The sequence below is a fragment of the Podarcis pityusensis genome, assembly GCF_964106645.2.
Source record: "Podarcis pityusensis genome assembly, chromosome: 4".
Taxonomy (NCBI): domain Eukaryota; kingdom Metazoa; phylum Chordata; class Lepidosauria; order Squamata; family Lacertidae; genus Podarcis; species Podarcis pityusensis.
Window position 1 is genome coordinate 98,681,919 of NC_138027.1, and position 27,954 is coordinate 98,709,872.

The window sequence follows — 27,954 nt, forward strand, 5'->3', positions numbered from 1 at the left end:
TGACTCAGCACTGGATAGCTCAGTTGGTTAGAGCGTAGTGCTGATAACGCCAAGGCTGCAGGTTCAATCCCTGTATGCATATTCCTGCATTGCAGAGGGTTGGACTGGATGAACCTCGGGGTCCTTTACAACTCGATGATTCTATGGCCACCCCTCAACCTCCATGTGTTGATGATAATTTGTTTTTAGAAGCCTATAGACATAAGCTTTGGGACACGGGTAGTGCTGTGGGTTAAACCACAGAGCCTAGGACTTGCCGATCAGAAGGTCAGTGGTTTGAATCCCCGTGACGGGATGAGCTCCCATTGCTCAGTCCCTGCTCCTGCCAACCTAGTGTTATAGGTCTGGAGTCAGCTTCACCTGCTGAGCAGCAGCCTGAAGGAGCAGAAAGTGAAGTGACTCCACCTGCTGCTGATCAGCCTTCTTGCTCCTGACGAGAACCAGCTGGCTCCAGCTTTCTTGAGCAGGCTTTCCAGCCTCAGTCAGCTGCTGGAAACAACATTTGTCATTCTTGACCAGACCTTGCTGCTTCTTGCTTCTCATGACCTTGGCCTCTCGACTGGATCATCTGACTACGTGAACTGAGACACTCCTGACCTTAGGACAGGACTGAACCTTGCATACGGACTTTGCCTCCAGGCAAGTATCCCCCTGAGACTTGACTGTTTGGCTGGCTTCTCCCCACACTGAGATCTGTTGTAGCTGGGCAGCACAGGACTATGACACTTGTGCACATTTCTGCTCAGTTTGCATATATCTGTTGCTTAATATTGTGTGGAATCAGGAAGAAAAATAATTATAGTAGTCACATTTAGTCCAGGGATGCGGGTGGCACTGTGGTCTAAACCACAGAGCCTGGGGCTTGCTGATCAGAAGTTCGGCGGTTCGAATCCCCATGAGGGGGTGAGCTCCCGTTGCTCGGTCCCTGCTCCTGCCAACCTAGCAGTTCAAAAGCATGTCAAGCGCAAGTAGATAAATAGGTACCGCTCTGGCGGGAAGGTAAACGGCGTTTCCGTGCGCTGCTCTGGTTTCGGTGTTCTGTTGCACCAGAAGCGGCTTAGTCATGTTGGCCACATGACCCAGAAGCTGTCTGCGGACAAACACCAGCTCCTTCGGCCTATAGAGCGAGATGAGCACCCCAACCACAGAGTCGTCCGCAACTGGACCTAATGGTCAGGGGTACCTTTACCTTTACCTTTTAGTCACATTTAAACTATGTCCACTTAAAGTGAGATGATGGAACTATTACAAAAACAATTATATCTGTGTGCTCAGCTTGAAAGTAACAAGAAAAATAGTCAATGGCTTGTGAAATCAGTCTTCTTTATAGTGTTCTGAACAAGTGAAATTAAAGAAAGTGCTAGGGTCCACCAGGATAAGTAAATAACTGTGTGCAGTGTCACCGTGGCTCTGAGTGGGTCCTCATTCACTTCTTCATTCAGCGTAGGGACAGAGGCAGGAGGACAAATGTGATTCATGAAAGGGGTTTAAGTATTTGGCAGAGCTGTAAAAAACAACAGACGTTGCAGCCTTGCTCCGCCTGCAAGGAAGTATGTACAACTGAACCAAGTACTTATTACACAGCATCAGATTGCCTGAGATTTTTAGTGTAGTTGATTCTCTGAATGATACCTCAAGGAGCTAGCAGTAGATGCGATATCTCGGGACTAAAATATTAACATATACTAACATGGCTTTCTCAAATACCCATTCTTTTATACTGAAAACCCAACTTTTCCTTTTCACATTCAAGGCTTCTCCCTCCAACATATTAAACGTGTTCTTCAACAGTTCTGTACTCAAACAAAACAACTAAACAAATGCACTTTTCCCAAAATGCTCTTAATAAATAAAACAAAACCCTGCTTTATTGTACCTTAAAGGCAACAGATGTCACCCAGTGTTGTCTGAGAGCTCTTTAACTTGCACAAGAAGACTTCATGTTCCTTTCCATTCCCTGGCAGCCATCTCCCACCCCAACTTCTCCAAATCTGCTCTGGAGATTTGGCACATCCTCTGGTGCAGACTAAGGGGTCCTTCCATTCTGACAACATTTGATTCAAGCAAGCACATTTATTGCGCCATACGCTACATTCTGTTAGTTTAAAGATGCCACAGGTCCCCTGTTGTTTGTATGTTTATATATGTCACAATAAACTAAGATTGATACTCCACAGAAACATAAACTCATTGAGTTGGCTTCAAACTATACTCTGCAAATCTTGATTTATCACTGTTAATATTTCGCTGGATGTGAGAGTCTTTACCCCTATTACCAGTCTAAGTTGATAAAACAGTTTGTGTTGTCTTATCAGAAAGACAAAAAAATATCATTAGATTATCGCTATAGCTAATTTTTGATGTTTCCCCCCGTTGCTTTTTCCCTTTTGAAGTGATTGATATATATATATATATATATATATATATATATATATATATATATTCCATCTAATGGGAAATGTCACTAAATATCTGCAGACTGCATATTTTTTGTTCCCCCTCCCCCCTCTAGCCACACAGATAATGGAAAAAGCAAGCAAGATGCCAAGGGAGTTTTTGGAGACAGTTCTACTCTTTTGGAGTTTTGGGGACAGGGCGGATAGTGCCATCCCCTGTGTGATAACTGGTCTGCCAAACAAAGGAATAAATATGCAGTAAAATAAAGCTATTTTACTAAGCTTATGCTTGCTCCTGAGTAACAGCTTCTGGCAGATTCTGTCTGACATGTTGACTGCATTATGGAGATGCTTCTTTACAGTGATATCTCTGTCTGGAGATTGCACCCTTCAAAGCCTGCTACTCTAATAGTCTAACATCATGGAAAGTCTCTACAGCTGCAGTGGCATAGAGACTTTCCATGTGGTTGTCACAAGTTACAGTTTCCATGTGAGCCTGCTTGGTCTGGGATGTATAGTAGCAACAGTCAGTGATATTTTTCTAGAAAAAGAGGTGCCAGAGCTCACCAGGAACACTTTCCGTGTTCTCTTACAGTGGCAATGGTGCCCACTTGAGAGGTGCCAGAACTGAATTCTGGTGAGTTCTGGCTGAAAAAAAAGTCCTGGCAGTAGTGATGCATGTTGCTATATTGTTAGGAAGTTTTTAATGTTTGATTCTATTTTTACTATTCTGTTGGGAGCTGCCCAGAGTGGCTGGAGAAACCCAGCCAGATGGGCAGGGTATAAATTATTATTATTATTATTATTATTATTATTATTATTATTAAACAATGCCAGGCAAAAAAAATTGAGGTTTTTAGGATTAGGAGACTAAATTAGAGTTGCAGTGCATCATAGTACTTAGTACTCCAATACTTGTTAATGATAAATTTATTGCACACCTAAAAACAAAAGTAGCATTAGGCATATATAACTTTTGAATGCTAGTCCATATATTTTGAGTATATCTAAAAATAATACTTCAGATAGGACATTGTGTCCAATCTCACATTGCCCATTCATCCATAAACTATAGTTGACTTTCTAATTGGCATTGCTCCACTGCATCAAGTGCTGCTGAAATGTTTGAGAATAGCTCAAATGGACAGTTCTGCTTTGACTGCACAACTTTGTTCTCCCTCCAAAAGAATATTTTTTAATATAAATTTATTGTCACATTTAACCAGTCAGCTAAAATGTAAATTTACTAAATGATCTTGTAAGTGCAGCTCTGAAACCTCTGAGGAAATCTTCATTTGTTATTTTTCTTTCTGCTTTGTGCATAGCTAAGCACAGTGAAAATCTACGGCTGTTATAGATACTGTCTTTAGAAGATATGGATATAAGCCCATAATTTTAGCAATATAAACAAATATCAGTTGTGGTTTAAGTTCAGATATTTTTCTGTAAATTCCATATGGTGAAAGTTTGCTAAGTACAATGTTAAGGCATAAAAGTAGGAAAATCTAAGTCCTGAAAGTAATAGAAAGAGAAAATTAAGCAGTTCTTGGTCTGATGACCAGCTTAATAGCCTCAACCCTTACATGATTTTGTAAAAAGATCAGAGGTCTCAACAGTCCCTTTAACTATGTCATTTGTCGGACACCCCAGTTAAGTTTTTTGAATTGTTGCTAAATGTCATGATTTGAACTTTCTCCTCCTTCATAAAATATGAACGGCATGGTTTTCAGTACAGTCATACCTCATGTTACGTCCGCTTCATGTTATGTTCTTTCAGGTTACGTCCCACAGCAACCCAGAAGTACTGGAAAGGGTTACTTCTGGGTTTCGCCTCTCACGCTTGCGCAGAAGCACAAAATGACGTAATGCACAGAAGCGGCGAATCACAACCTGCGCGTGCGCAGACGCGCCGCTGTGGGTTACATTCCTTTCATGTTGTGAACGGGCCTCCGGAACGGATCCCGTTCGCAACCAGAGGTATCACTGTATAGAAATGATTATTCATCAGCCTCTCTCTCTCTCTCTCTCTCTCTCTCTCTCTCTCTCACACACACACACACACACATTTTATTTAAAGTCATTGAAATTAGTTCCTTTCGATATAGATCAGTTGGTAGAGCATGTAATATCAGGGTTGTGGGTTCAAGTCCCACGTTGGGCAAGTGGACTAGATGATTCTTGGGGTACCTTCCAACTCTACAAGTCTATTTCTATTATTCTATTTAAAATAGTCAAATCTGTTTACAAAGGTAATAACAGCAGCAGCCATCTTATTTTCATGATTCCACGTTTTTCATGATTCAGTAGGTGCCTTTTCTTCATTTTGCAAACAGTGTTCGTTTTGCCTCAACTCTGGATATAATGCAATTTACCCACAGCTACCACTAGGGAGCAGGTTGTGAATGCTTCTCATCGAAGTTCTGCAACTATCTCTCCTGCTGGGCTCACTGTGGTGCTCCTAGACCATTTACTTCAATCTATCTTTGTTTGTTTTGGGGAAGTATCCTGTCCTTCAGTTGCCTTGAGTAGAAGGCATGGGAAGCCCACAACCTGACATGAATGGCTCTGTCCAGGTCCCTGGTGGAAGCCTGGCAAGTGGGAATATATTATAATTCCAGAATATGCTAGTTTTTAAAAAATAATAATAATAATCTGATGTTATATAAAACATCAACATTGAGGAGTTAGGAGTTCTGAAAGCACTGCACTTCCACAAAGTATTTACTCACCTAATTTTTGCAGCAGAGAAATACTGCTTTGAGAGGGACCATAAAATCTGAAATGAAATTAAGGAGATACATTTTATTCTGATAGATTTAATTATTAGAAGCTCTGCTTATATCAAAGAGTTGCACATTATTCCTTTACTAACTCTTCCTATTACGATATTTTAAAAGTGATCTACGGCTTCTGAGCCTCTTGTAAGAACAGATCTTCCCCCATTCTATTTTTAAATAATTCTGTATGTGTGCATTTGGTAGAAAAATACCTTTAACTTCCTTTATTGGAAGATCATATCTGAACTTCTAGACATAAACAGCCTGCTTGTGAGTGACTCTCAAACAGAACAGCCACCCACTGAGTGAAGTGTCAAAAGTCACAATTGTGGTATACCACAGGAGCCCTTCACACATATACAATAGCTGTCTTTCACAACCCACACAGAAAAACTTCTGCCTTTTATTGATTCTCCTCCTCCCAAAAGCAGGCTTTTAAGTACTTTATAGTTCCACAGGCTGATAGTGCTTATATCAAGTATAATGAGTTGCTCATTATTGATTACAGAGAAATAAAGCAAGTAGACATTTCAGGGTTTTTTTGTTTCTTACAAAAATCTTTGAGACTCCAAACATACAATTGACACCCTTGGGTTCATATCAGGAGATGAAACTCTCCACACAGTGGGGGGGGGGGGATGGACAAGATCTGGAGCAGAATTTCCTTCTCCCCCCCCCCAAAAAGTAATACAAATTTGCAGAATTCTACCCAGGCAAATTTTCCAAATTAAACAGGGAAGGGGAAAGAGTTGTGATAAGACTAATTAAACTTCTTGGTGGGATTCTGCACATACCTTCCTTGATACTGCTACTTAGAAGCAAAACTGCCCTTCCGTATCCTGCCTCTTGATTTAATGGACCCCAATAGTCAGGGACATGGATCTCCCCTCTGTTAAATGTTGGGAGAAACTGCACTAACAAAGAATATACCGTATTTTTTGCTCTATAAGATGCATCAGACCACAAGATGCAGCTAGTTTTTGGAGGAGGAAAACAGGAAAAAAAATATTCTGACTCTCAGAAGCCAGAACAGCAAGAGGGATTGCTGCGCAGTGAAAGCAGCAATCCCTCTTGCTGTTCTAGCTTCTGGGATAGCTGCGCAGCCTGCATTTGCTCCATAAGACGCACACACATTTCCCCTTACTTTTTAGGAGGAAAAAAGTGAGAGCAAAAAATACGGTATATATATATATATATATATGAAGATCCAGTGTGGAATAGTGACTAGAGTGTTGGAATAGCACCTGGGACACCAGGGTTCAAATCCCTAGACAGCTTTGAAGGAGTACTGAAACAGGAGCATTTCTTTTAACCATTGTTGTAATGTAAATAGCTGTAAACTATACAAAAGTAGCAAGCAATTGTTATGATGACAGGATAATGGTAAAACACTGTGGCTCATCCTACAGGAATTTAAACTACAGGAAGCTTTGCTTTGAAAGTCAGTTACAGAATCGATTCCTCCAGTTTGTAACCCATGGCAGATGAATTAACCTCTGGTGAGGTTCAGCACACGATTCTATTTGAGTGGCTGCTTTATGAAAGGGCATTTGCTGCTGCTGCTGCTGCTGCTGCTGCTTGGAAGAAAGAGCAGAAAATGCTTTTAAATCTGCAGGAACTGGAAAGGGGAGATGTTCCTGCCCTGAACTGACTAGGTTGTCTTTTCTTCCCTATGAGCACTTTATAATTCTTTATCATTCTGAATAATACACCTTTAGGAAGTCACCTTCCTGATCTGGCCTTCTTCCTTCCCCTCTGTTTTGCAGGTTAATTGCTGCACTAGTAATATATCTATTTATAGTGATATGTCATTTTCTTTTCCTGGCATTTCTTTACTTTGTTTCCTTCACTACCTTTCAATTTTCCTTACATTTGTACTTCTCCTTCTGCTGCCTACCACACTTCTTTAAAAGTTTGAAAGGCGTTTTCTTCCTCTTCTTTTCCCACACTCTTTGCCTACAACTGCTTTATTTTCAGGTGGAGGGTGAATTCCCAAAATGAAACAACTCTCTTCCAAACACTTTCTAATAACTTAGTGACCATCCACTTCAAGAAAGATGTAGGTTTTTAAAAATTCAAATATACATAGTTGCTGTTCATTCTGATCCCACTTTCTCTGTCTCCCTGTCTCTCCCTTCCCTTTGTAAAGAGCCTGTGTTTCATCTGCATAGCCATTCCATTTCTTGACCACAATAGTATGATGGACAAAGCCATCCTAATAGTGGGTCCTGTGTTGCAGCCAAGGCCCTGCTGGTCACTGTAGAAAGTGGTTCGCATCTCCTTTTTCATCTGGGGGTCCATCGCTGGATCTGCTCCACCTACATCCCTGCAAAGCCCTCTTTTGGTTACCACTGGCAAAACACTGCTGGCAGTAATTTCCCACCCACCTGGAGGGCACAGTGGGGTTACAGCAAAAGCCCTCCCTAACTAGCAAAGCTCAGCTGAGGGATGCCTTCACCTAATCCTGTCCCCCCCCCCCCCCTCTGTTTATCAGAGAGTTAGGGTTGGAGCTAAAGAGGCTATAAATGGCTAAAACATACAGACTCCAACACGCAAATACTAGTAGTCCCTTTCACAGAGGTAGCGAAATCAACCTATACACACATCCCACAAGAAGCAAATGAATGAAAAGCACATTTTAGGACCGTTAACCATTCTTAAAGGTAAAGGGATCCCGGACAATTAAGTCCAGTTGTGAACGATTCTGGGGTTGCGGCGCTCATCTCGCTTTACAGGCCGAGGGAGCCAGCGTTTGTCCGCGCCGCAGACAGTTTTTCTGGGTCATGTGGCCAGCATGGCTAAGCCGCTTCTGGCGCAATGGAACACCAACACCAGAGCAGCACATGGAAACGCTGTTTACCTTCCCGCCGGAGTAGTACCTATTAATCTACTTGCACTTTGGGGTGTGCTTTCAAACTTCTAGGTTGGCAGGAACTGGAACCGAGCAACAGGAGCTCATTCCGTCACGGGGATTCAAATTGCCGACCTTTTGATCAGCAAGCCCAAGGCTCAGTGGTTTAGACCACAGTGCCACCCGCGTCCATTCTTATTTACTTGTAATCTAGACATTATATAATGCAAGAAGTGCAAGCGTGACAAATTTACACAACTTTATAGCACGTCATACAAGCCCATCTCTCACACAAAGCAAAGTGTAAGGCCTGAACTATACCTGAAGTTGAAGTGCTAGGATTCTGACGGGTAGAGGAGACTGTCTGAACCATTAAAAACTGCAGGTGGTACTTTTAAATATATATCTTTAAGAACAAAAACAACATTGCAAGCAAACAATTAGTGCACCAGAGGGGAAAGCCCAGTCCAGGCTGCTCTGTAGAATACAAGATTATTATTTTCCTTGCAGAATATTTTCAAGAAGGAGGAGCATTTTAAATGTAGCATTCCCACCAACTTTACTTGCAGTTTAAAGTGGTTTAGAGAGTAATCATATGCATGAGGAGCCGGCATAAAGCAAGTTGCTATAAATTAAGCCAGCATAAAGTTACAACATTTCCAAACCCTGTCGGGTGCGGCTGCTCTGCTTAAGCCTAGAAGAGGGAAAGTGAGCTTTTAAAATAGTGCTTTATGAGGGGTTGCCGGGTCCCATGTCTGAGTTGACCAGACTTAGGATCTAGGCCCCAGCCCTTTCTGGTCTCATCCACATCACAACCTCATAACACCCCTTTTAGGGGACTTCCTTGGCTCAGCCAGCAGAGCCCTGGCTGAGCTGGGATGGGCAAATTACACTACTGGACATCAGCTGCATCCTCAGTTGCTCATCCTGGTGGATCTTGCCATAGGATTCCCCACCACATTTACATTTGCATATAAATATGCAATGCCCGGTTCAGTGCAAATTAATGCAATGCGTCAATGAACAGCAGTCAGGTGCCACCACTTTTGCTTTTCTGTCAGACATGAAATTCAGATAGGTTTGAGCTACATCACTGGCCTCATTAACGAAAGCGATTGTAGGCTATTAATAATTGGCCCAAGGAAATAAGCTATTAGTTGAATTTAAAAATATACACTATTCGATAGTTGCTTCGTGGTGATTGTGGGTTTTCAAAGAGTTATACTTCTCTGCCTTTCGTACACCACTTGATAAAACGTATGGTGACATTTTCTTTTAACTGAATCGAGACTCATTCATAATTCAGTGTGTGAGCCTGATCTTTAACACCTTTTCTCATCAATGCACTTTCCTGGAGTGCAGCCCCTGAAAAGCCCTGCATGCAATCACTATGTTCTGCACGTTATCTCTGCTTTCTGAATGAGTATATTCTGAGCAGAATTAAATCTTATTAGGTATTGTACATAAAGCTCCCAGGAGACTCAATCTGCTGGAAACATGAATGACTCCCCCCCCCCCACACACAATGCTATTCTGTTTTGGTGAACAAAAGCGAAAATTCCTCCTATCAGTGCGTGAGAGTCTTTGCATGTATTAACATGTAAACCATATTAGGTTTCATGCTGTAACCCACTTTCAGTGGACTTCTAAGTAAGATCATGTGTAAGATCATGCTGTGACACTTCCTTCATACTCTCATGGGGTTTTAGTTACATGGAGATCTATTAAAACTGAATCAACCCAATGAATCAGCTTGATTGCAATTGAGTAATCAGCTATAGGAGCAACCCAATGCACAAGAAGCTGGCATAAAGCAAGTCAGTGTAAATTAGGTTGACATAAAATTATACCAGACTTGCTCAGTAGAGCATGAGACTCTTAGGGTCATGGGTTCGAGCCCCACATTGGACAAAAACATTCCTCCATTGCAGGGGGTTGGTTTAGATGACCCTTGTCCCTTCCAACTGTACAGTTTTATGATTCTGTGAAACCTCGTTCAGCAGCAGGGCTGCTGCTGTTGCTGCTCTTCCTAAGAGCCAGTGTGGTGTAGTTAAGAGCAGTAGTCTTGTTATCTGGGGAACTGGGTTCGCGTCTCCGCTCCTCCACATGCAGCTGCTGGGTGGCCTTGGGCCAGTCACACTTCTTTGAAGTCTCTCAGCCCCACTCACCTCACAGAGTGTTTGTTGTGGGGGAGGAAGGGAAAGGAGAATGTTAGCCACTTTGAGACTCCTTCGGGTAGTGATAAAGCGGGATATCAAATCCAAACTCTTCTTCTTCTTCTTCTTCTTCCTGAGCCTTACAAAGGGAAAACAATAGGTTAAAACAGTACCCTATGCAGGTCATAGGATTTGACCTAGCTGAGCTGGCTAAGGATGCAGCCTAAGTACCCCCCCCCCCATTCAAATCCCTGCAGCGGGGTGAGCTCCCGTTGCTTAGTCCCTGCTCCTACCAACCTAGCAGTTCGAAAGCACGTCAAAGTGCAAGTAGATAAATAGGTACCGCTCTGGCGGGAAGGTAAACGGCATTTCTGTGCGCTGCTCTGGTTCACCAGAAGCAGCTTAATCATGCTGGCCACATAACCTGGAAGCTGTACGCCGGCTCCCTCGGCCAGTAAAGCGAGATGAGCACCACAACCCCAGAGTCATCCACGACTGGACCTAATGGTCAGGGGTCCCTTTACCTTTTACACCAGTGTTTGCTCCGCCAACTTTGGCTGAGCTGGAGTTGGGGTCTTAATGCTGACTGAGCCTAACTGACCTGGGAATCCGCTGGCTGATTGTGAGATCCACTGCATCCTAAGCTGCTCATCCTAATGGAACTTGCCATAAGATTGTCCTCAAAGCATTCTTTTCAACACACAAGTATAAGTCCTAAAGTGCACTATTGATCTGACTCTTATCTCAGAAAGTATGGAAGGAAAAAATGAGAATCATTAGTTGGAAATTATTTCATAAGGCCATGGAGTATTCGGAACACTCTGTTTTCAGAGATTCCAGATAGAAAACAGCATGATCAATGTCTCCTGAATGAACAAAGTGGATGAGTGTTGTATCTAACATGATTGATCTGTCAAAGAATAATATCACTGAAATGCCACTATCCGGTGCAAAACAATTGCATGAGTTAGTTAATGATCTCGAGATGGGAAGAAATATATTAGTTTACAAAAACAAGCACAAATAAATACACCATGATGTTAAGGAAATGAAACAATCTGTTGTGACAGGCAGCTTGACAAGTAAGTCTTGCGTTATGCATGGAATTATTCCCCATCCTCAGTTTTTGAAGTATAATTCAATAGTTTGCCTTGTTGCTGTGCTTACTGTACAGAGATTAAAACAATCCATTGTAAAATAAGAATACATTTCTACTAAATCATCCCCCGAAGGAAAAGGGCCAGCTCAACTGCATACAATTTTATGTATTGTATTTATATTGCACCCTTCCTCTGATCCTAAATGAATCCCAGGAATACACTTACTTGGAAGTAAGCTCCATTGAACATTGTAGGACCTACTTTCAAGTAAACATGCATAGAATTGCACTCTTAATTAGGTGAGTCCATTCAGCTTTCTTAAGCATCCTTTTCAATGCTTTCTGTATTGAGCACTACAAGTTACTGCCAGCTGTTTTCCTAGTAAGGTAGTAATATTTCTGTGACACAACTAACACCTAAGGTAGATCGGCTGCATGCTTGTTTTCTCACTGTAGAGGTCTTGGGCTCTTTCACATGCTTACCAATTCAGAAATCCAATGTGTATGGTGGAACAGTGCCTAGGAATCTGCCACTAGACCTACAATGTAATGAAGAGTTGCACAACTTGTTTACCAGCCGGATGAATTCAACTTGCTGGTCATGCATGAAAAAGGAGAATCAACCCTGCCTATACTTACTTTATCTGCTTGCCTAGGAGTCCAGGTGGGTGGCTGTTGCTGCATGGTGCTGCCATGGTAGGTTCAGGGAGGTTGCCACCTTCCATTCGCGGCCTGGGGAGGGGGTGGCTGGCACTGCCCACCTCCGGCCATGTCAGACCCTCAGATCAGGATGGGCAGTGCCCGTTCACTCAATCAGAGGCTGGGGCTTGGGGCTGCAGCCCAGCCCCAGCCTATTTAAGGGGGTGGCCAGGTGTAGGCCACCACCTTGGCTGATTGTTGTGGTATTTTTCCACCCTGTCTTTAGGGACCCACTGAGGGGGAGGAGAGGAGTGGGCACGTTGCCTATGGACCTTGCTATAGTTAATTTGGTTGCCGTATTAGGAGCAAGGGAGGAATTTTCTCCTAGCAAATTTGCTGGCTTATAGGTTTTCACCTACAGTGGTGCCCCGCAAGACGAATGCCTCGCAAGACGGAAAACCCGCTAGACGAAAGGGTTTTCCGTTTTGGAGGTGCTTCACAAAACGAATTTCCTATGTGCTTGCTTCGCAAGACGAAAATGTCTTGCGAGTTCCTGCGGGGTTTTTTTTCCTTTCCCCCCCCTTTTTCCCAAGCCGCTAAACTGCTTATCAGCTGATCGGCTAAGCCGCTTAACAGCTGATCGCTAAGCCGCTTATCAGCTGATCGTTAAGCCGCTTATCAGCTAATCCTTAAGCCGCTTAACAGCTGATCGCTAAGCCGCTTATCAGCTGATCCGCTAAGCCCGCTAAGCCGCTAATACTGTAGCGCTAATCCGCTAAACCGCTAATGGGCTTGCTTTGCAAGACGAAAAAACCCGCAAGACGAAGAGACTCGCGGAACGGATTATTTTCGTCTTGCGAGGCACCACTGTACCTCGTAGCAGCCATCACTGTAGCAGCGCATGAGGTATTCGGCTGGATCCTTAGTCACAGGGGAACCCCGTTAGAGGGGTTCAGGAGGTTGACGCTGTTCAGGAGTCCCCTAGGGGACCAGTGGGCCAAAACACCTCTCCCAATGGTGGTCTGTGGAGGGTCATGGCATCCAGTCCATGTTGGGGGTGACTCCCCAGTACAGGTTTGACCCTACCAGGTTCCTATCAGGTAGCAGGCAGGCTGTCTGATGCAGGATACACGTCCAATGCCTTAGCCAAATCTCCTCTTTCCTGTAATCAATAAGGTTGTGGCCTAATCCAACCCAATACCAATTGTTCTTATGGCCCTCCCTTCACCTGCCACGGTCATTATACACCTGTGCCTGCAAGGGAATAGGTTCCATGCAACTCAGCGAGATTTACTACTGAATACATACGCAGAGTGTTGCACTGTGAAGCATGCTACTTAATTAGAAGGCATAAACATTTTGATGTGGCTGTTCTTTCTACTTGCATTCAGTCTTAAATATGCTTGTGGGTTTACAGTAACATATACTAAGCTGCATTGGTTATGCCAACCACTACAATAATGATTTGATTCTTATAAATTGCAGATTAATTTATAGAACAATAAATCAAAATCAGCCCAGTCGCTTGACATCATTTCCCTTGGAATCAAAATGTGAACATAGGTAAACTATTCTGAGAGAGCATTCCTATTGTGAGACACACACCATACAAGAATTTCCAGATTCCCTTGGTATTTATGGTATGAAGCTGGTGAGAGGACCTCAAAATGCCATGCATTCATAAGATACAGTAGTAGGAGGAGAATACAGCTTCATTAACAATGAAACTTTAAATATACATTTAACTAGCTGAGAATTTATGAAGTACTTAGGACTATAAAAGCTTCCAAGTAAATAATTCTTTCACTGATCGGAGGTTTTGCATCCCAAATTGCTCAGTGCTTGGACTTTAAAATGCTCCACATTTCTATAAATTTTATTATTCTCTAGGCAGTGTACAACAGGCAACAAACTGTGAAAGAATTCTTATAAGAAATGCATTCAGTGTGTCAACATTGTTAGACTGCAATCAGAATAATTTTCTCATGTGCACTTATATGGGGTGGAACCAATTATGTTTTATTTGCCCTGGAGCAAGCTTCCAAATGGATTTGGAATTTTAGTTACTGAACACTTTACCATCGCAATACTAAGTAGTCTTAAAGAATTCCCACCCCCACCCCGATTTCTATGTATAAACCAATCCTAAATGGCAGTCTGTAAGAAATTAGGTCTCACAGTTGACATAAAAGAGTATTAATGCTCGGCGACAAACAACTTAAATTCAGAGTTGGTGTAGGGTGTGTCTGCACCATAAGTAAGCACCATTAGTACATGCCTACTCATAAGTAAGCCCCATTAATTTCAAGAATATGCTGGTGTTATCTTTGGCTGAGCTGGGCTTGGGGACTTAATGCCAGCTGAGCTTACCATAGGATTGCCTCCTCTCCCAGTGATGAATCAGGAAATTCCTGGTTTGCATCACCTCAAGGGCCGTAGCTAGGGGGTGGTGAAGTGGGCCCCCACCAGGTGCGCAGGCGATGCGGGGGGGGGGGGGCAAAACCAGCTAAAAAATATGTCCATAAATATAAATATTGATTATTGCTTCATAAGAAATGGCTTTAAACAGAGGGTGAATTGAATGGATGGGGGGTTGGGGTTGGAGGAGAGGTGGAAAGAAGAGCTAATTTGTCCGTGGGTAGGGGGCGCAATACAAGGAGAAGGGGACGATAGAGGACGAGATGGTTGGATAGTGTTCTTGAAGCTACCAGCATGAGTTTGACTAAACTGCGGGAGGTAGTGGAAGACAGAAGTGCCTGGCGTGCTGTGGTACATGGGGTCATGAAGAGTCGGACACAACTAAACGACTAAACAACAACAGGGGGTGCAATCTGGATGGTTCTGCCAGGGGCGCAAAATCACCTAGGTACGTTTCTGATCACCTCCACCACAAACTGAGGAGGTGGCCTTAGGTAACTCGTGCCCTCTCAACCTCATCCCCCACCCCCTCTGCAGCGCCACATCACCACTAATGCTGAACTGGTCATCTTATCACTCATGTACTGATTCTTATAGAGCTGAAATGGCACAATCTGTCACAAGACGATGCTATTAAGAGGCTTGAAGAAACCCCAGTTTGTATAAGGGCCAAAAATGAGAAATGGGTGAATTTTGTATGCAGAAATGTAAGGGTTTGTTTGTTTGTTTGTTTGTTTGTTTGTTTGTTTGTTTGTTTTTAAAATCTCTTTTCATAGCTATTCAGCATATGGTTTCGACACATTTTTACCGTATGAACTGTATGAGTGCAGTGGCTGAGCTCCATTTTGGACCTCCCAAAGCTTGCACTGCCATGGGGGCCCCTTCTCAACCAGCAATGAGGCTTTCAAGCTTCGGAACTGTGGAAATATATACAAGGGAAAAAATGAATCAATATGAGTCGTGCAACTCAGTTTGGGTCTAGTAGCCCCAAAACCTTTCAGCAATGTTTTAAGTCGCTTCTGGGGCCCCTCTGGGATTAGTGGCCCTGAAACTTAAGCTCCATTAGTTTCACAGTAGATCCACCCCTGTATGTAGATTGTAGATGTGGGGGGAAAGGAACATGTTTCCCAGTTTTGTTTCTATTACTGTTGTAGCCTTTCAGACCTTTCCCATTGGTTGGGTCTACGTTGCTCCCGAGAGGGAGGAAGGAGCCAAACAGACACCAAGGTTGGTTCAGAGAAAGAGTTTTTTTATTTCTGCTTTCCGGAGCAGCAGAAAGGCACTGCGTGATTGATCACAGCAAGCACACTAAAGAGCAGAAACATACAACCTATATTCCCTTCAAATCCCCCCGTCCCCCTCCCCAGGAATCCAGCCTCATGAGTTTGTGCACGTAAGTTTGCATCCTTGAGCATGCATGAGTAGAAACTGTTTCTGTACTCTTATCTGGCAATCCTAGCGTCATTCCCGGGGTCTGTGCGTCAGCTCGGTCAGGATAGTTACAACTGGTAAGATAAGTTGGATGCACCATCCCATCTCTACTCGGGACTGACAAGGCCATCTATTACGCCTTCATGGACTGATAAAGGAGAAGGCTTTGTTTATTCAGCTGGTTTGTGTTATACAACTCAAGCTAATGCATTTTAGCTAATGAATCCTTAAAGAAATAATTTGGGAAGTTTGGGGCCTAATAGTTGGAGTGACTACACAGTCAGATTTGGGTAACCTGTCCCTTCACTGTACATTATGCTTAGTAATTTCTATGTGGCTTATTTTAGGTTATATTCAGTTGGCGGTCGAGATGGAAGTTCTTGTTTGAGTTCTATGGAGTATTATGACCCCCACACAAACAAATGGAACATGTGTGCTCCAATGTGTAAAAGGAGAGGAGGCGTTGGGGTGGCTACTTGTGACGGTTTTCTCTATGCAGTCGGAGGCCATGATGCTCCTGCCTCTAACCACTGCTCCAGACTGCTGGACTATGTTGAAAGGTACCCATTCTGTATGTGTTTTTACGTAGTGATTCTGAATGCAAACTTGACTGTTCCCTTCCTCCCTTAAACATCTATAAATATGTATTCCGTTGTCTTATTGCTTGAATTTATTAAAATAAACTCTTAAAAGAACAGCTACAGGTTAACTGCAATAAGAAAAACAATATATAAAGCTGAACATTGTTCTGAAATTAGTTATTCCCAAGTACAATAAATACAACCCATTTTTAAGCAAAGCTATCAATATTCTTTCCTCCTTAGCTCTCCCCTGTTAATTTCATCATTGGAAATATTTCTAAAATCTGTTTATGCCGATCAATAAATGACAGAGATGTAACACTTTCACAGAATAATTTGTGCTGTATACTTCCAGTTAAAAATGGCTTGTCAGCTCTTTGTTCTTCTCTTTCAGAATTGATTTGAAACTTCCTTGTAATTAACCATTGCTCTACCTGTTACGCTAACCCCATTCTCTGACATCTGGGGCATAATAATAATAATAAACTTTTATTTGTATCCTGCCCTCCCGGCCGAGACTGGGCTCAGGGCGGCTGACATAAAATATATATATATAATGTCAAATATATTTCTACCAATATAACATTGGTATAAAATCAAACAATAAATAAATTACCTCCTAAAAACAAGTCAGGATCAAATTAAAATCTAATTAGATGGCTTTCCGTAGGATTAGGGTTGGGAACTGTAAATGTTCATCAGGCCCAACTGTTTACGCTGTTCTTATATGGGTCTGTGAGAATGCTGGGAGGCCTCTTTCATACTAGTTCTTATACAAAAATATAAGGGGAGTCAGGCCGACCAAAGGCGTGGCGGAACATCTCCGTCTTGCAGGCCCTGCAGAAAGATGTCAAATCCCGCAGGGCCCTGATCTCTTGTGGCAGAGCGTTCCACCAGGCCAGTCAAGGCCAGCCTAATCTCCCTGGGGCCTGGGATCTCCAAGCTGTTATTATTTGCAGACCGTAAGGTCCTCTGTGGGGCATACCAGGAGAGGTGGTCCCGTAGGTACAAGGGTCCTAAGCCATATAGGACTTTAAAGGTTAAAACCAGCACCTTAAACCTGATCCTGTACTCCACCGGGAGCCAGTGCAGCTGGTATAGCACTGGATGTGGTCCCGCGGCAAAGACCCCGTAAGGATTCTTCATTCTGCACCCGCTGGAGTGTCTGGGTCAGCTTCAAGGGCAGCCCCACGTGGAGTGAGTTACAATAATCAAGCCTGGAGGTGACTGTCACATGGATCGCAGTGGCGAGACCAGGGCGAGAGAGGCATAGCTGTGGTCTGCGGAGTGGAGGAGCACTTTTAGCTCTGCCCCAACACTTGAGTCCTTCCAGCAATAAATTGTGTGTTGCGGAATAATTCCAATATGCAAGAACCTGATTTACCTTATGTTAAAGGAAAGACTGTTTCGGCAAGGTGATTCAGAAATTTAGAGGTTACATGTATTTAAGGCAGCAGAAAGGATGCCGTAATTCAAACACTATTATAAAGGCTTGTTTCCCCTCTGCTAGGCTTAGGCCAGCTCAGTGAGAGTGAGTTTTGTTCTGGCATAGCTTTACACCAGCTTAAATTACATTTGTTTTCCTTTATTCCAGCTTCTTTCGTATAAATTGTTCCCCAGACTTGTTATCAGATGACTTGTTTATTTATCTTATCTTACCTTACCCCTTCAAAAAGCAAGCACAGTTTTTGTTTTAAAAAGCAGTGTGTTACAAATAGTTAAATATTCCATTAAATTAAGACTAAAGGGGGCATCGACCTCAAGACCATTGCAGCGCTGTGGCTGATGGACATATTACAATCAGTATCAGCAAGTGTGTGTTTTTATTTTCACACGCCTGAGGGAAATAAACCTTAATAGGGTGCTTTTTGCAGGGCTGTCATTTTCAACCACAAAGAAATCAAGGTGAAAACCTACAAAAAGAAAATACAGTCCAAACAAGAATGCCACCTCCTTTTTTTACCATCCTTTTGTTTTTTCTAATATGCAAGTAGCAAGGGACTAATAAAAATACTTGGAACTCCCCAAAACAGAACGTGAAAGATACTAGGGTAGTAGTTCAAATGTTGCCTTCTTTTTTGCAATGCTGTTTCTTCTGCTAAAGAAATGGCTGCATGCTTCATCTCTGTAATAACTTGATGTGCCCCAGGGTGAAGCAGGAGATATCATAAAGTTCCTGAATACAAAAAGAAATCAATTTGAACGACCAAGCTGAAGGCAAGGAGAAAGGTTTTTGAGCTTTCCACTTGTTAAAAGCCCTTACAATCCCCAGCATCATCTATAGTGAAATAATTGTTATGAAAGTCTAATAAAGTAACTTCTCATTAATATTAATTGGAAATTGGAAAATATTGAGAGCTTTTATTACAATGCTAATCGTAAAAATGCCTAACGTTCCACATACAGAATGTTTTAACAAATGAAGTAACAAAAGAAATGCTTTTAAGTGCTTTCACAGAAACAATGGCACCCAATTAAATCCTAATGGAGAATTAAAAGTAGAAGCTATTTTTACAATCAGTATTTAATATAAGCTGACAATAGTTGAATATCTTTTAGGAGATAAATCTTACTAAATAATTATTTAACCCACTAGAGATGCTCACATTCTGTGCTACTTGATGTTTGCATACTTCATACATTTTTTTAATGTCCTAAAATGTATCTATGAACCAGTTCATATTGATGGGAAGCATACAGCAAATTCAATATGCTTGATAGCCAATTGTGAAGTGAAGTGGGCATTTAATCACTCTATTCCTTACCCAAAATGGTTTGGAACTCAAGATTCAGTGATTGTAAATGTTACCTCACCAGCAGAATCAACTTGCAGAATTCAGCCATACAAGATGTGCACAAGCTTAGATGGCTTATTAAAAGAATTAGATAAATTCATAATGGATATTCTCATAAATGGTAAGCCACAATAGTGAAATGGAACTCTGCACAGACCCATATACCTCTGAATGCCATATTTTAGGGACAACAACAGAGGATTGTTTTTGCATGCCATGCTTGCAAGCATTTAGAAGTTTCTGATTTTCTTCAATTGAAAGCAGAACCATGGGCTATCAGACCCAAATTGTCTGATCCAACAAGGAAATTGCTATATTCATAGCTAAAATCTCAGAGATGCATGATGCAATTCGGTTTCTTAACATAACTGTAACCAGATTGGGCCAATACCTGATTATCTAGGCTGAACTGAGCTTCCCTGGGGAAATGTGGAATGCATTTACAAATTTGTATATATCAGCCATCCTGATATTTATAACCTACAATACTTTGAACCCATTGCTTGAAACCAATTTCTGATTACATTAAGATTCTAATTATGCATGGCATTTGAATAAGCGATAGGATTAGGTCCAATTGTTACCAGTCAGGCACAGATAGACACTGTCTACTGAAACTCCTGTAGACCTTTCACCATATGAGTTGCAAGAGTAAACTGAAGTGGGGATTCTGAGTTTTAAAAGCCTTTACCTAGAATTTGGAGCTACATACTAAGCTCTCACACCTCGCTGAGATATCCCTGCTTGGTGAGCCAGCATTGCATGTTGGATAATCTGGTTCTGATGGAGCCTTGCTGTAATGGATAGTAGGGGAGGAGGGACTTGATTAAACAGCGAACTAATAGGGCTGGTTGGGACTTAAGGTGTAGTACATAATAACCAGTCTTAAAAGCACTTGAATGGCCGAAAGGAACCTAGTGAAGATACCTTTGTGAATTCAGTATTTCTGGCACGACAGTGTTAGGATTGTCCTACTCTCCTGTAGGACTCTGGCAGAGACACATGCCCGACTGGCATGTTCTCTCCCTCCTGGTCGATCGTTTGGGAGCTTCAAAAGCTTTCTTCTGCCTGAACATCACAGCAACTGATACCATGAAGCATCAGCGCACTTAGGGATACGCAGAGTATTTGCAGTTTGCGTAACAGAACTCAGTCGCACAGCCTTTTGGCTAATCTACTTTTATTTACATATAGTACACTCGGAGCATTCTGCTTTAGCTCCTTCCTCTTTCTCATCAGACAGCAAAGAGAGAAAGAACAAAGGACAATAGTCCCACTTCACGGAACACAGTAACACAAACATCCTGTCTCCGTCACTTGCCACACTGTGGAATGAAAACATACACCGTCATGTGATAGACAACAGTCTCATGACTGCAAACACGGAGCAGGAATCTCAACAGACAGACCCCTCCCCCCCCCCCCTTGCTAAAGAGGTTATTTTGGGAAGTTCATGACAAATGAATGAATGAATAATTCTGCTGATGTTGAATATGGGCTGGATTGCTAAATATGTTCTTTCATGAGATATACCTTCCCTTTTGTTGTGCAGGTATGACCCCAAAACTGATACTTGGACAATGGTAGCTCCACTGAGCATGCCCCGTGATGCTGTTGGAGTGTGTATCCTCGGTGATAAATTGTATGCAGTAGGTGGATATGACGGGCAGACATACCTGAACACCATGGAGTCATACGACCCCCAAACTAATGAATGGACACAGGTAGTTGTGTAGTTTTATGTTTCGCACAGTTTTCACAGAAGGCTTGTTGGAACTAGTGGGCAGCGAGGATCCCCACAGCTATGCAATTATAACTGCTGTTTAGCTTTCTCTACTGTAAGAGTTCTCCGAAGAGAGAGAAACCAAGAAAAAGTTATATAAAATGGCAGTATCTTGTTATCCATATAACCTTATTTGTCAGATCTCTCATTGGAATCCTTATTTCCTTTTTTTGCTTTCGTATTTTACAATACTTCAGCTTGAAAATACATCAGGGTTTGTTACAAGTCTCTGGTGTTTATATTTGTGACAAGGGTGTTCCCCCCTCCCCCAGTTTTATGTTTTGTGTACATAAGATAGCATTTCTTTAAAAAGTACTTTCTATTAACTACAATTTATAGTTTGTGGTTACTATTTTCCAAAGTTGTTGTTGCATTGAACCGGTATTTCAGTTTTATACCATGAACCAATCCATGTTTACTTGGAAGGAAGCCCCATTGATTAGAGTGGGACACCTTCCAAGTAAGTATGTTTGGCAGTTCTTGCCCTCCAAACATCCCAGCGAGGGAGGGCATAATTTCTTCCAGGAAATTCAGTCTCGCAGACAGCAGACTGTCTGAAGCACCCCACTGAGCTTATGCTTGGCTTAATTGGCATTTGAAGCTCTCCCAAGGTAGTTGTGGCATACATTTTGAAGCCAAGAGCCAGTGGCCTCCAAGCAAAGTACAATAGGAATTGGAAACAAGGGGGTGCCCTTGTTGTTGTTTCTGTTGTGTGCATTGCTGCATCAGGCAACAAAGCCCATGAGTAAGGATGCAGACTTTCAACAAAAAGTCAGAATAATATCCATCAAGTCTGTATCATCCTTAGAGACTTACTATTCGGCTTGAATTCACAGGAAGAGAAATATGTTCCTATGGGAAGTTTTAGGACATTTTTCTATATGGCAACTATGAATTCTAACAGATTAAAAATTGCTAGACATTTGTGGCAAATTCAAAAGTGCAAGCTTTTCTCTTCCTACATGTCCCAAACCTTTATTAGAAACTTTATGAGTGTAGGTGTCAGGGGTTCAGGAGCAGAGGCAAGGGCAAGGGAGGAAACAGAGAGCGAGGGAGAGGAGGCAGAAGAAAAGATGAGTGATGACGACGACCCGAGATCTCCGAGTCTTTCCAGTGAATCAGAAGATTCACAGAAAGGAGCACCAGTGGCCAGGGCAAGGGGGGAGCCTAGGGGGACACCCCAGGAAGATAGAGCCAGAGGGGACTCAGAGGGGAGCAGTTGGAAATCAGGACCAGCGTCACCGCCAGAGAGCAGGGAAGAGGAAGGGCGCCAGGGATCAAGCGCTGGCAGCTCACAACAGGGGGGAGGGCACGAGTCAGGAGTGGCCACACCTCCATCGGGGAGCGAAGAAACGGTCAGACGGAAGGTGGAAGGTTGGGCGCGCGTGCCAAGTTCAAATGCACAGGAAGGTGGCGCAGTAGGCAGCCCGGAAAGGGAGCCAGGTCCTAAAGCCCGCCGAAAGGAGGGAGAAGAGTCAGGGGGGTCAGCGTCAGCGTCAGAGGAATCCCGGAAGGAAGAGACCCCGGGGGGCAGAGGGACCCAGAGAAGAACAGTCAGGCGGAAAAGGTGGAGCAAGGCTAGGATATTAAGTTGGTGTACAAGGGGCGGAGACTCAGATGGAGCTTCGCCGATCTAACCATGAGACGTAGAGTTGCACGCAGCAGCTTGAGAACGGAAACTGTAACTCAATAAAGACTTTTATTTAATGATCGCTGGCTAGCGTGATCCTCTGTGAGCTAGGATCTGGAAGCAGCTCTGACAGTAGGATTATTTGGTAATTACTATTTTCATTTCAATACTATTTTATGTATGCTTACAGGATGGTATTTAATGCCAGTTCTGCTCTGAGTAGACCCATTGAATTTAATAGACATGATTAAGGGAGCAATCCTATACACAAGAAACTGGCATAAATTAAACCAGCATAAAATTGCACTAGATCCAAACCATGTTCAGCAGCATGGCTGCTGCTCTCTGCCTAAGCCTGGCAGATGGAACACAAGACTTTAAAATACTATTTTGTGCTGGGTCACCAAGTCATGTGACTAAGCTGAATGGCCTTTGGATCCAGGCAAATCTGCCCCTCTAGTCCCACTCCCACCATGCCTCTTTTCCAGGGATTATGCCAGTTTAAGATCCACTGGGCTTTGCTCAGCTGGCTGGGTCCTGGCTGAGCCAGGATGGAGGAGACACCTCTGTCTGTGCTGAGGCTAAGGGAGTTAAAGGTAGCTCACTTAAAAGGCTTGAATTAGAAGACTGGAGTTTATTAATTATATTGCTAACTCATGATCTGTCCCATCAACTTGCCTGTCCATTTGTCCATGCCGCGAGCTTTTAATGTGAGAAGGGGAATCTGCTAAAACAGGGGTTAGGAACCTTTGGCCCTCCGGATATTGCTGAACTGAAACTCACATCATCCTTTGCCATTGACCATATTTGCTGGGGCTGATGGCAGCTGTAGTTCAGCAGCATCTGGAAGGGCAAGGTCTCCCCACCACTGTGCTAAAACGTCTGTCTCTCCTCTATATGTAAATGCTACAAATCTGGAGCTTACATATTGTGATTTAGGATCTTAACATGTGGATGACAGTTTTTACTGAATATAAGAAGGGTGTGCCTCCGAGCTATTCTGCCTTAGAAGAAAGGCAAGAGCACGTGGCCCATTTGTTAAAGTGCTCTTTTGCATTTCTTGAAATCAGACCTCTTGCAGATAAATTATACAGCAGGAAGGAAAGTAATTCTGACCTGGAAAGTCAATGATTTAGCTTTTGGCTTTATATTTCATCATTCACTCTATTCCCAAAATCATAGGAACAATTTCAGTAAGTATAAATGTCACAAGAATAGAAATGTGATACATGATATGCAATGAATGTAAACCAATATCTTTCACTATGCTCTAGAGAAAAAAGTGGCAGTTCCAGAGTTCCACATACAGTGGTACCTCTGGTTACAGACGCTTCAGGTTACAGACTCCACTAACCCAGAAATAGTACCTCAGGTTAAGAACTTTGCTTCAGGATGAGAACAGAAATTGCGTGGCGGCAGCAGGAGGCCCCATTAGCTAAAGTGGTACCTCAGGTTAAGATCAGTTTCAGGTTAAGAATGGACCTCCAGAATGAATTAAGTTCTTAACCCAAGGTACCACTGTAGTTGAAATTACTACTGCTTGCTGTAGTTTTTAGACACCACATTGCAAAGTACACTTTTTTACTTGTGTCTTCATTTTATTTGTCAATTTGTTTTTAACGTGCCTAACTGTAGAGAACATTAAAACGTTGCTTATAAATTTAATGAAAACACATACAAATAAAACTTATTTCTTTTTATATATTTTTCAAGAAGCCAGCAAAAGAATTCTCTTGATCTGAATTGAAGTCAATTCCCCCCCTCTTGCAATTCTCTTAGTAAGAGCCATCCCTTAAGCAAAACAGTTCCAAATTTTCAGGAGATCTTCCCAGAAGACTTTTCAATAGAGGGAGAATCAACCTTTTCCTATACCCTGTTACAATACAGAGAAACATGATCAGCAGAGTCTATATTGCTTGAGCTACTCACAAACACATGTTCATTAACCAGGATATTTTTAAATCATCTACTTACCAGTGCAGAAGGCAGCAGATTAAAACAAGCAAGCATGAATGCCGTGGAATACTTGGAGACAGTTAATGTATACATGTATGAAGCTGTAACAGTTCCATAATTTAAAAGGTTATTAATGAGTAACGGAGAACAGGATTTGTTAGCTGCAGTTTGCAGATACTGTAGATCTTTATGTCCCTCATAGCAGTTGTGGAGGCGAGGCACTAGGCCAGGGTCTTCAACTCCAGCTCATAACTCCACCACTAATGCAATCCTTCCATGCATAACAAGCAGGATGCAGCAATATTAGGTTTCCTGTATAATGTGTTGCTGAATTACCAGTTGCTTCTTTGGACACCTCAGAAGTACATACCATAAAACTGCAGCCTTTCACTCCCAAATGTAAACTCTGAAGCTGATATTTGTTTCTCCTCTGCAGATGGCATCTCTGAACATCGGAAGAGCTGGGGCCTGCGTTGTAGTCATAAAGCAGCCATGATTTTTATCAGCGGTGGAGTTTATTGACTTCTAGGTGGATTTTTCTGTCAGAGGAACAAGAAACAAAACTTTGTTGAGCATAAGGATCAATAGATACACTCGGCACTCTGTTGACCACAACTTGAAGAAGTTTAAAATGGGGAGGAAAAATAATGAGGATTTGATGCCTTTTCCAGTCATTGCACACTGCTCAGTGACTGAACAAGGAAAAACTGACCAGCTGTTGTAGGAGCCCCTCTATGAACACAAAAGGGGCAAATTCAGATACTCCTCTACAGGCTGTGTAATGCAGATGTGGCAAACTAGCCATGCCCAAGACCAACTCTTCAAAAGGACTGGAGCAGCTTAATGAATGGTTTTCATAGCACTAGACATTTTAACTCTGAAACCGTCATAGCACACTGTCACTTTTTAAACCATAGTTTTATTAAAAGAAAATGTAGGTAACTGATTTATTTTTCTGTCTCTCGTTCTCTCTCAAGGCCTTATCTTGAAATGGTTTACGCTCTCTGCCATGTACTCAGACAATAGACAGGAGAGAATAATGTTTCCTCCTAAAGTAATGAATGAAGGTTGGAAAGGCTTAGCTTCTTTCTTCATCAGAAATGATTCAACACTAACAACACATTGATTGTTTCTCTGTTAACGGACTGTCCCTCCCGCTAGAATTATGCATCATCTCTGAGATTGCACTGATGCTATGTTCTCCTGTTTGGGAAACATCTCGACACTGAGGGAAGACTGAGCCTTTTGACCCAATGGGACTTTGCTACAAAAAAAAGGAGATCCAAAGGAACACTTTCACAAATCTACCTTAACTTCTTATGAAAGCATGTGAATTCTTGTCTCTTTCAATGCTTTTACACGTTTCCTGCATGTGAGAAGCTTGTGGAAGACAGGCAAACGGCAGCTCATCACATCATGTAAAGATAACATGCAGCAATTCTAAGGCAATTCCATTGGGGCCTAGAAGTGCAGTAAGAGAGACAAAAACGTTATAATGCTTATATGTGTTTCTTGATCCCATCATTGTTCTAATCAAACTCGGCTTAATTTTAATTACCATAAGGATCATCCATTTATTGTTGTAAGTTACTGAAACTAAGGGATGAACTGGTCATTACATGGCAGAAGACTAACAATCTTCTGACGTTTTAAAAATTTGAAATCATCCAAAGGAAGCTGCCAGCTTGAGTGGAAATATAGCAGGGAAGGAACTGCTTAACCTTTTTCAGCTAGACATTTTTCCTGTTAAAATTCCTACTGCCAGGTTGCCTTTCCAACCAGAGTAAATATATATATTTGATTCCATAAGCAAAAGAGCAGCAGGGAGGAGATTTTGAGTAGCAAAATAGCCAGGAGAGAAAGGTTTATGTAGCCCATTCCTCACTTCAAACTGGGAGAGATTTCCTCAATTCTTTTCCTTTTCTTAAAAAGAACAAAAGCCCACATACACAACCACATTGGAAGACTGCTACATAAGTCTGCTATGTAATACCTAGTTTGTCCCTAAGGGATAATGCATCAGTGTGTACAAAGACAAAAACATTGCAAATCAGGTTGTTTTGGCATAATGTGTCTCAATAGCAGAGCACCTGCTTTGCATGTATGAAACCCCCGCAAAAGATGTCCAAACTACATGGATCACCTTGCCTTTGCAAAGTTCTGCCTTGTCTACGAATGAGCTGCATAAGTCATATTGTTGTGGTTACTAAATGCCCTCAGACTTTACATGAACGTCACTGTTGGCTGTATTATGTCATAAGCATGATTGAACTCGTATCAAGGCACCAAAATGAGTCTGGTTTCAATAGTAGGTGTAGGAGAGTCTAATTACATGAATGACCTCAACTGTAGCAGGGATAAAGCTTTGTGTGGAGCTCTGATGGGTGCTGCTCCTTGAGTACGTTTGGGAATGGGGGTGGGGGAAATGTGAGGTTTTCCCATTCAGACCCATTTGCTAGCTAAATAAAATATCTGTGTCCCAATGACTGGCTGTTCAAGCTTTTTCATTTTCCAAACATCTGCCAGTAGTAGACTGAATGTGGGATAGCATGGTGTGTAATTCTGTGGTTTTTTCATAATCTGAATTCTATATAATAAGAGGAAATAAGTGTGTAGGGATCCCTTGAAAATAGAAGGCTAGAGGGTGAGATGTGCATTAGCCCTACTTGTGTGAAAAAGAGGTGACTCCCTCCCAGCAGAAAATGTCACATAACCACATCTGTTAACTATATTTTCCAATCAGAGTTGGATTCCGTGCACGTAAATCAATTAATGTGTTACCATGTCTACTTAGCCCGTGTTTGAAAGATGAAAATTCCAGATAGATAACTAAGAGACAGGATCAGGAAACTATTTTCCCCAGGGCTTACCCCTAGTGTATATGATACTTTCCATGCTACTTTGCTCATAAACATCAGAACTCGGTGAGACTTTTTCTGCCCCCCCCCCAAAAAAAAGTACTTTTGCTTGAGCAAAGCAACATGGAGCTTGGGGAAATAAAACCACCTGTAATTGTGAAGTTTGCAGAATCTCTGCCTCCATCACTTGAGAAATCTCCTTCAGTTATAAGCTGGATTCTAATCACCACCCTTTGCGATAGCCCTCTATGTTTGTGTTGCCATGGTTACCAATACACTTGCTTCTGATTCCAGAACTTTGTATATACTCACATTCTCATCTGACTTCATTCTTGCAACCGTCTTTTCTGGGCTTGGAAGCAATTATTGACGCTGACAAACTGTAGCGAGGAAGTACTGGGACCCTCCCTCCTGGTTGTTGTAGGTGTTCCTAACCCACACCCCTCAAAAGATAGCAGTGTATCCCAAAAACTCTGAGCTTCTGTTAGATTATCAGTGGTAGAAAACACAGTAAACAGCAAAATCAATCAATCTGTGAATTGCTGAACATTGCCTGCGAAAAGAAGGAACAGAATATTGAGTCC

General features: G+C 42.3%; 1 protein-coding gene and 2 long non-coding RNA genes across 9 annotated transcripts in view; 1 reads left to right on the top strand and 2 right to left on the bottom strand.

Annotated features, from left to right (window-relative positions):
- KLHL1 (kelch like family member 1) overlaps nucleotides 1-25,458 on the top strand; it is a 130,126-nt gene extending 104,668 nt beyond the window's left edge. For 2 of the 5 annotated variants that reach the window (XM_081003046.1, XM_081003044.1), the window contains exons 9-11: nucleotides 16,115-16,327; nucleotides 20,696-20,870; nucleotides 24,949-25,458. In XM_081003046.1, coding sequence (XP_080859172.1) covers nucleotides 16,115-16,327; nucleotides 20,696-20,870; nucleotides 24,949-25,008 — 448 coding nt within the window. In that variant the 3' untranslated portion in view covers nucleotides 25,009-25,458. Of the gene's footprint in view, nucleotides 1-16,114; nucleotides 16,328-20,695; nucleotides 20,871-24,948 lie in introns of those variants that run through there. The other 3 variants (XM_081003045.1, XM_081003047.1, XM_081003048.1) reach the window with 2 other exon arrangements.
- LOC308476002 lies at nucleotides 1,320-16,090 on the bottom strand. Its single transcript, XR_013985630.1, has 3 exons — nucleotides 15,145-16,090; nucleotides 5,126-5,172; nucleotides 1,320-1,504 (listed from the first exon to the last, which is right to left on the bottom strand). It is a non-coding gene; the product is annotated as an uncharacterized lncRNA (long non-coding RNA).
- Nucleotides 17,813-27,622, bottom strand: LOC308475878. Of its 3 annotated transcripts, XR_013985468.1 has the most exons (5): nucleotides 27,383-27,622; nucleotides 25,821-25,973; nucleotides 24,531-25,051; nucleotides 19,835-19,937; nucleotides 17,813-18,524 (listed from the first exon to the last, which is right to left on the bottom strand). It is a non-coding gene; the product is annotated as an uncharacterized lncRNA (long non-coding RNA). The 3 variants fall into 3 exon arrangements; XR_013985469.1 differs by lacking the exon at nucleotides 19,835-19,937 and having other exon boundaries at nucleotides 17,820-18,524; nucleotides 27,383-27,621; XR_013985470.1 differs by lacking the exons at nucleotides 17,813-18,524; nucleotides 19,835-19,937 and adding an exon at nucleotides 22,715-24,429 and having other exon boundaries at nucleotides 27,383-27,621.
- Between the last annotated feature and the right edge of the window lie 332 nt (nucleotides 27,623-27,954).